The sequence below is a fragment of the Octopus bimaculoides genome, chromosome 19 (genome assembly GCF_001194135.2).
Source record: "Octopus bimaculoides isolate UCB-OBI-ISO-001 chromosome 19, ASM119413v2, whole genome shotgun sequence".
In the NCBI taxonomy this organism is placed as follows: domain Eukaryota; kingdom Metazoa; phylum Mollusca; class Cephalopoda; order Octopoda; family Octopodidae; genus Octopus; species Octopus bimaculoides.
Window position 1 is genome coordinate 47,760,433 of NC_068999.1, and position 9,330 is coordinate 47,769,762.

General features: G+C 35.5%; 1 protein-coding gene across 2 annotated transcripts in view; it reads left to right on the forward strand.

Annotated features, from left to right (window-relative positions):
* The first annotated feature begins 970 nt into the window (after positions 1–970).
* LOC106877029 (GDP-L-fucose synthase) overlaps positions 971–9,330 on the forward strand; it is an 11,566-nt gene continuing 3,206 nt past the window's right edge. Inside the window, exons 1-7 of one of the 2 annotated variants that reach the window (XM_014925811.2) lie at positions 971–1,507; positions 1,867–1,937; positions 2,605–2,790; positions 3,870–3,984; positions 4,762–4,890; positions 5,627–5,700; positions 8,093–8,226. In XM_014925811.2, the coding sequence (XP_014781297.1) occupies positions 2,648–2,790; positions 3,870–3,984; positions 4,762–4,890; positions 5,627–5,700; positions 8,093–8,226 (595 nt within the window). In that variant the 5' untranslated portion in view covers positions 971–1,507; positions 1,867–1,937; positions 2,605–2,647. The remainder of the gene's footprint in view (positions 1,508–1,866; positions 1,938–2,604; positions 2,791–3,869; positions 3,985–4,761; positions 4,891–5,626; positions 5,701–8,092; positions 8,227–9,330) is intronic. The other variant, XM_014925810.2, reaches the window with a different exon arrangement.

Sequence of the window (9,330 nt, forward strand, 5' to 3'; positions counted from 1 at the left end):
TTAACATAATGAAGTCACTTCTCTATATTTGTCGATCGATAGTTAGAAGTAGCAGCCAAATCCTCAAATTACATTATCCCGCCGGAAAAAGAAAAGAAAAGAAAAAAGGGTAGTGGAAAGAACACACTGCAATATGTAATCCTAGCTAGGCCATGTTTGAATGCAGGAGAGGGAGTACTGGTGATTGGAACACTGTTGACCATTGTTCTGCTTAGTCAGTGTTGCCGCGGTCTGTATGTTGCTGGTCTGGTCTTGTGGCGGTGACTAATTGAGTAAATGAATCCAAAAATATTTCTTAGGTGGCTGCATGTAGAAATAACTGAACGACACCCGCGAACAATTGAGCAGAAGATTTTATTATCGCACATAAAGAGAAACTGCGTTGGTCTTTTACGGATAGTAACGGCAATAATTAGATAACTGGAAGAGATACTGCTTGGAGCTTACGGCAAGCTACTGATACGGCAACATGCGTCTTGCCGTACAAAACTGGAAATAATTGTGCTAAATTCTTGGCGACAGAGGTTCTTGTCATCTATCTGTGTCATATGTCTTAGCCACCTTCCCTGGTCATTTGGCTGTAAAGATGTGTGCCGTCTGGTGTAGCAAGAACCGAGACACATATTGCTCAGCTGGCTCAACTTTCTGCTATTAATCATCGCCCAAAACGGCCTTTTTTTAGGCCACAAGAAGATTCTCGAATTACGCGATGACTTGACGCCGATTGGTTGTTTAGTGGACCTATCACAATTGTGGTTCAGTCATGATGTCTGACCAGTTACTTAGTGGTTCGGTTTCGAATCAGCGCTACAGGGTTGACCTAGGGTTAAACAACAATAGTTATAGGCTTCGCTTGGCTGTGTGGCTAAGAAGTTTGTATCTTAACCTCACGGTTTTGGGTTCGGTCCCACTGTGTGGCACCTTGAGCAACTGTCTTCTACTACAGCTCCGAGCTGACCATAGCCTTGTGCCTGGGTTTAGTAGATGTAAACCGAAAGAAGACCGTTGTACACATACACACTCACTCACTCACTCTCGCACGCACACACACACACACTGATTGATAAGCGTCTAATCATTAAAGCGAAAAAATTATCGGAAATGTCATTTGTATTTGTATGTTTACATCTCCAACCGAGTGATTACTGTAAATGAATGTCATTCATTTCTAACATTCTGCAAAAACATGTCAGGCCACGAGAGAACATTACCTTGCTTGGAGACATGTAAGTGTTGGCTACAGCAAGGGCATCTGGCCGGTAAAAATCTGCCTCAGTAAAGTCTGTTCGATGCATGCAAGCATGGAAAAGTCGACGTTAAATCGATGATGTGAACTGAGATTTTCTATCAAGTCAATAGTTAAAAGGGAAACGTATTTTCCTGTTACACCGCTGGAATTTATTGATCCCATTTAACGTGGCATTCACTGTTTATTGCTCTGTAACTTCCTAATTCGATTTGTGCCTCTCGAATCTCCTGGGTGAGTTTGAGAACTTTTTATTCAAACGTATGAAAACACATTTATCTTCTACAGTAATTTTTAAGTTTTACATTAATTATGTTTTAACTTCTGAACGTATATTTATATTAATGTTATTTTAAATTTATTCACTCAGACTAAGAGCTTCAACATTTGTTTTTAAATATAAAATATTTTATATAAGAACGGCTGTCATTCTAACCATTGTGGTTCTCATGATATTTTAACTACAAGAATTACTTTCTGTAACTTCTATCGGCGGAATCTCTGCTGGCGGAAAGAAATAAAAGGACTTAAATTTTACATAAAATCTATATATATTGTTTTAACTTTTAATAATTCAAACCGTCGCTCACCTCAAATTTTGATGATGATTTCTTTTACAGCCACGTAAAAGAAAACATCAAACTATCCAGTGTTGCCACGAATTTTCAAACTTTCTCTTTCATAGGTGAAGGTAAGCGCTAAAATACTTTGTTCCAGTGGCTAATGCGATTCTGCATTAGCCCCTATATATATATATATATATATATATATATATATATATATATATATATATATATATATACAGCTTAAGAAAGCTTAGATTTGTATTTGCCCAAATATCTTTCGTACGTTGTATGTTGACAATTATGAGGTTTAAGATATATAGCGGCCAGTTTTGTAAGACGTTGACTGCTGTTGACATATCCCAGTAAAACAGTACTATAGGGATTGAATCGATCCTGTAGACGTTGGAGAACCATTGAAAACTTTCACGTAAACCCAGGATACTTCCGCTAGGCGGAACCTTATTGTTTTTCAACTCATCACGGCAAAATAACGAAATTTTCGTCTATTACTCAGTAATCGGGTCGCAGCAGCGCACATTATCTACCTGACTATTTGGGAGTTGGCCATTGTCACAGCGCGCACAATACCATTAGATCAAACCAGCTGCCACATATACGTAAATATAAAAGGCTGCTACTTCTAACTATCGATCGACAGTTAGAATTTGGTGCCAAAAATGGGCATCGCAAGGATTTATCAGCAGTTGTTTGCAAATGTTCACATGTTGTTGATCCTAGTCATTAGGATCCATAAAAGCTAAAAAAAACTAATGTTCAATTATTGAATTACAGAAATTTCGAAACAGAAAATATTAAAAATATTTTCCTGAGAAATATGGCTTCCTCAGAGAAGAAGGTTATTCTTGTGACTGGAGGATCAGGTTTGGTTGGACAAGCAATTAAAACAGTTGTTAATGACAAAGAAAAAGACCCTAATGAACAATGGATATTTTTATCTTCAAAAGATGCTGATCTTCTGTAAGTATCATTATTCCCAACTTTGTCATTCAAATAATAATATTTAATTATTGTTGTTGTTGTATTTGTGTTGTTAATGATATGTAATCCTAATCCAGTTAAAAGTATCGCCTGCCTGAAGCTAAGTCAGAACACTAATCTCCTTTTCAACTGAGATTTTGAATAAATGTTTTTTATAGGCACAGGCATGGCTGTTTGGTAAGACATTTGCTTCTTAACCCGATTCTTCTGAGCACAGTCTCACCAAGACTTGGTGAATGGATTCGGTAGACAGAAACTGAAAGCCCATTGTATATATGCATGAGTGTATATATATATATATATATATATATATATATATATAACACATACACACACTTATATGCCTATATGCAATGAACTCTCAGTTTCTGTCTACCAAAGGCAGGGATATATATATATATATATATATGTGTATATGTATATATACACACATATATATATACATGTGTGTGTGTGTGTGTATCTCCCTGCTTTGACATTACGTGATAGTTATAAGTGACCGTCACTGACAAGCAAGTGGCATCCTTCATTTGCAAGCTTCTGAAATCTGTCTGGCCATGAGGAAATTATTAACCTTGCTTGGAAACAAGTGAGGGTTGGCAACAGGAAGGGCATCGAACTTAATCCCTCCCACTAAATTTCCAGCCTTGTGCCTATATTAGAAAAGATTATTAAGCTTAGTATATGGCAGCAAGCTGACAGATTAATTACCATACCTGACAAAATGTTGCTAAGTGTTTTGTTCCATCTTTATGTCCTGAGTTGGGGTCCAGAAGCTGGGATCAACTTTGCCTTTCATCCTTTTACGGTTGATGAAATAAATGCCAGTTGAATAATGGGGGTCAGTGTAAATGGTTAGCCCTCTCCCCCAAATTCCAGTCCCTGTGTTTATAGAAGCAAGGTTTTAATTTAGATCATTTTGAAACTGGGAGTTTGTATCATATAACCAGGGGTGGTCTCAGGTGGGTTGGTATCAAAAGGGTTAAGGAAGATATGGCTGTGAATGCTTGCTCTCTCAAGCAGTGTTTTATTCTTTATACTTTTATCTTTATTTTCAGAGATAGGCAACAAACTGAAGAACTGTTTAAGAGGACTCAACCAACACATATTATACATTTAGCTGCTATGGTTGGCGGACTCTTCAGAAACTTAAAATACAACTTAGATTTTTTCGTGAGTTTTGTTTGATTTATGATTTTATATAACTTCAGGAACTTCAGCTTCTTAAGCACTACACATAAACATCAATTTTTTTTTTTCAATTGGTCATTTCTTTTAACTCTTTTGTTACCATAATTCTGTTCCAGATGTCCAGCTCTAGTCAAACTGTCCAGCTCATGCCAGCATAGAAAACGGACGTTAAATGATGATGATGATAATGAAAAGATTACTGTAGAGTTAATTTAACCTTCTAGCCTTCAAATTACTCTGTCAAATGTAATGTTTATTTATTTACATTGCTTGGAATTAATCATACATTATCTTGTAGCTTTGAGATTTCAATGATATGATTATGTATTTTTAGAATGACATAGCAGGTTAGGTGTGAGAAGCTGGATCTAGCTGGTTTAAACATGAAACAGGTAGAATATTTGGGTTGGATATGGCCAATTTAAATACTAAAGGGTTAATAGTAAATTGTTGTTAGATATTAAAATTGTTTAACCCTTCAGCATTCAAATTATTCTGTCAAATGTAATGCTTAATTATTCACAGTGACTTTTAATTAATCTTGCATTAACTTGCAGCTTCACGATTTTGATGATGTGAATGTATATGTTTAGAATGATACTGTAGGGTAGGTATGCAATGCCAGATCTGGCCTGTTTGACCATAAAACAGATTAGAGTTGGATATGGGTGGTTTAAATGCTAAACGGTTAATTAATATGGGAATATGAGAAATACTTTTTATTCAGAATTAAATATTTATATTTTTTTTCAATTTCAGAGAAAAAATACTTTAATTAATGATAATGTGCTTCACACTTCATACAAGTATAATGTAAAGAAAGTTGTGTCTTGTTTGTCGACATGTATATTTCCTAACAAAACAACTTATCCAATTGATGAATCTATGGTGAGTAATAATTATTTCTCAAGTAAGCATTTTTGTTTTTTTATCATGACTTATATACATTTAGGCATGGCTGTGTGATAAGAAACTTGCTTCCCAACCACATGGTTCTGAGTTCAGTCCCACTGTGTGGCACCTTGGGCAAGTGTCTTCTACTATATCTTCAGGTTGATCAAAGTCTTGTGAATAGATTTGGTACATGGAAACTAAAAGAAGCACACCTTATATATATATATATATATATATATATGTGTCTGTTTGTCTCCTACCCACTTCTTGACAACTGATGTTGGTGTGTTTACATCCCCATAACTTAGTGGTTCAGCAAAAGAGACCAATAGAATAAGTACCAGACTTTAAAAAGAAATAAGTATTGGGGTCAATACATTCCAATAATTCTTCAAGGCGATGCCCCAGGAAGGCTGTAGTCTAGTAGAAAACACTTGACCTAGGTGCCACACAGTGAGATTGAACCTGAAGCCACTATATTAGGAAGTGAACTTCTCAACCACATAGCCAAACCAAGCCTCATCATAAGTCTGAAGTATTTAATCTTACTAACTCTATTATAAATTTCAATATATTTTGACACTGTCTACCGTCTTTTTAGATGCAATCTGACATTTTATTTAACCATTTCTACTGAAGTTGGTAGCATTTTCTTTGAGACCCAAAGTCTGTTTACCCTTCCCATCAGTCTTCAATCTAAATTTTTACTTTAGTATTATTCAACTTTCAGATTCACAATGGCCCTCCACATGATTCCAATTTTGGTTATTCCTATGCAAAACGAATGATTGATGTCCAAAATAGGTGAAAAATATTTCAATTTCTTTTAAATAAACTTTGAGACTTGAAGTTATAACATTGTCTTACCATGTAATGGTAACATTTAGGAAACCTTTTTCTCTTTTATTCATAGAACATCCAAAATATCAAAGATAAGATTAGTTTGTTAGATAATCCTTTCTACCTTTAAATTTGTTGGGTGGTGGGGAAATACTTGATTAAATTAACTGTGGTGCACTACTTATTTTACCAATCCTGAATGGATGAATGGTAAAGTGAATCCTGGTGAGATTCAAACTCAGAACACAAGCGTTGTATTTCAATATGGCAAGGCATTTAGTTCAAATTTCTGATTTATTGTTTCCATTATTTTTTAATTACAACAAAGCATTCCTTGACACTAATAATAAACACGAAGCTCTTGCTTGATGTGTAACCATACAAGCATTTATAGTACAGACAACTGGAGTCAACACAGTTGCTCTGCTTCACTCTTCGCTAATTAGTTTTGCACCTAATTAATGTTAAAAGTAGGGCGATGAGCTGGCAGAATCATTAGCACTTCAGGCAGAATTTTGTCCGTCCTTAATTTCTGAGTTCAACTTCTGCCAAGTTTGAATTTGCTTTTTATCCTTTCAGGGCAATAAAATAAGTAACAGTGGAACACTGGGGTCGATGTAATCGACTTACCCCCTCCCCCGGAATTGCCGGCCTTGTGCCAGAATTTGAAATTAATTAATGTTAAAAGCAGCCAGTAGCAATGGAATTGTTGCAGTCAACTTCTTTGTTCACTATTGTCTTGGTTTGTCCTGTGGCTTTATTCTACTGTTTTCACCCGAATAATTATCCCTAATGTATTTATATTAATCTAATCAGCAATTTACTAAAACAATAAACAAAAACAAAAGAGATTTCAAACTAAATATCAATGTTAGAGTAATACAGATAACGAAGTGTAAAAGTTGAAAAAAAAAAAAAAAAAATGACTGAAAGTAAATCAAGGGAGATCACTCTACAATATGTTCTGTGTTTATTTTTTCCCAGCGAATAGCTTCCTTACTTTGACTCTGTTATCCATAAATTCCTCTTCTTGGTAGTCTTTCGAGTATGAGAAAAACGATTCTGCAACTTCCTGCAGCACAAATGATTTGTTCTTAGTGATTAACTGTTTGAGTACATAGCTTTTTTCCCCCTTCATCAAATCAACATTATCTGTACTCACTCACTCTGTGCCACATGTCAGATGTCAAAGTGCAACGTGATCGCAGAGCAATGTAAAATGAATTGTTCTGCCTAGTCTGGGAATCGAAAGCACAATCTTGTGATTGTAAGTGCTACACCTTAACCACTTAGTCATGCACACATAAATTAAGTAGCAGTAAATATATAATGAACTAGGAGTTTAAGAGGCTGGGCAACATTTTCCTCCTTGTGAGATTATTGTAGACTATGCTGATGTTGTTCAATAGACTGAAATATGTTCATTGTTATCTCCCCCACCACACTTGCCTGTGGACAGCCGGCAAGGGGTGGGGGCACCAATAATCAGTTTATGATTTAATTATGGAGAGATTAATTCATAATCTTTAAATTATCTCCCCTTTTCTTGGATGTTGCTAGCAATGCCTGCTGTGGTCCTTATATTAACGTTTCGTGTAATAATCCTTTATAATTTTGGAACAAGGCCAGCAATTTTAGGGAAAGGGATTGGCTGATTGCATCAACCCCAATGCACAACTGGTACTTATTTCATTGATCCTGAAAGGATGAAAAACAAAGTCAACCTTGGCAGAATTTGAACCCTGAACGTAAAGAGCCGGAAGAAATACCATTAAGCATTTCGTCTGCACGCTAACAGTTATACCAGCTCACTGTCTTAACCCTACACCACTGCATTCCAAATACTAGTTGTAGCTTTACACACACCTTGACCAAATTGTAAATATGTAAAGAAGAGTAATTCTTGTTAGATTTGTTAGCCCAGACTACCTTTGACTGATGAGGCACAATGATGTCAAAACACGGTGTTCCAGAGTCCCTTGCATGAATGAAGCAAAAGTGTTATGAATACACATTTGTCATAAAAGATACGTTGGTTTCCCATGATGAAACAACAGCAATTAGCATATTCAGATTCACATTTGCCAGAAAGTATGTATTTAGTATAAACACTCAAGTTACCATTTTGATTTTGGTTCTCCTTGTTCACCATGCATATGACGATTTGTTAGGATTCAATATAATTTACCTTTTGTTCATTCTGACTCACACCACTTTACATTTTTTTTTTTTTTGATATATTTATTGATTCCTGCTAATTTATTACAAAATGTAAAACACCTTTTTGAAATATTTAAATTTGTGTTTTAAATGCTATAGTTTTGTAATAAGGTTTTTATTTTGTGTAATCGAGCAGGGCATACCATCAGCAATATGGATGTCATTTTACCTCAGTAATTCCAACAAATGTTTATGGACCTCATGATAATTACAACCTGGAAGATGCTCATGTAGTACCTGGTCTGATTCACAAAGTTTATTTAGCCCGAAGTAAGTGGAATGAAACAATGTTTGAATTAGAAACTTAAAGGTTTTAATTATCAGAATAATATGTTGTGCTGATAATTGTTTTCAAATCCTACGCATACAGACACAGGCGTGACTGTGTGGTAAGAAGCTTGCTTGCTAAGCATGTGGTCTTGGGTTCAGTCCCACTGCATGGCATCTTGTGTCTTCTATCACAGCCCTGGGCCAACCAAAGAATTGTGAGTGAATTTGGTTGATGGAAACTTAAAGAAGCCCATCTTTTATGTTTTACTTGTTTCAGTCATTGGACTGTGGCCATGCTGGGGCACCGCCTTGAAAAGTCTAGTCAAACAAATAGACTCTAGTACTTATTTTTTAAAGCCTGGTACTTATTCTGTTGGTCTCTTTTGCTGAACTGCTAAGTAACAAGGACATAAACAAACCACCACTGGTTGTCAACTGGTGGTGGGGAACAAATCAAACACAAAGATACGCACATAGTTTTATATATATATAAAAAAATTTCCAGTATTCAAGAGAATCAGGTATTTAAATAGTGAAAGCACGAAAGTTGGGTTGGTGATAACGCTATCGTGTACAAACGATGTATAACTACGAATATGTACTCACTAAAGTAAATACTCTCTCACTGAATTCGAGTTGGCAGAGTCATCTGGCATGATGTGCTACTTGTTCTTGAGAAGTTCTAATTGTTAATTCTTACCTGTATTCATCTGATGGAAAAGGGTTTTTTTTCCATGATGTAACACTTCTGTTCATCAATAAAAAACACGTCTGGAACAGCTGTAGTTTATATATATATATATATATATATATATATATGATGGGTTTTTTCCAGTTCCGAAATTTTCAATGCTTTCTCTATAAATAAAATTTATCATACACTCTGGTCTCCTTGGCAAAAGCTACAGTTATCGCCCTTGAACTTTAAAGCTTTTACTGAATGACAGTCTTTTAATAAAACTGTTCTTGGCAGTGTTACCTTTCTCTACATAACAGTAATGTGTATACATTATTTACATTTGATGGATATTTGTCCTCATCTTGTTTATTGTTAACACAATGTTTCGGCTGATATACCCTCCAGTCTTCTTCAGGTGTCTTGGG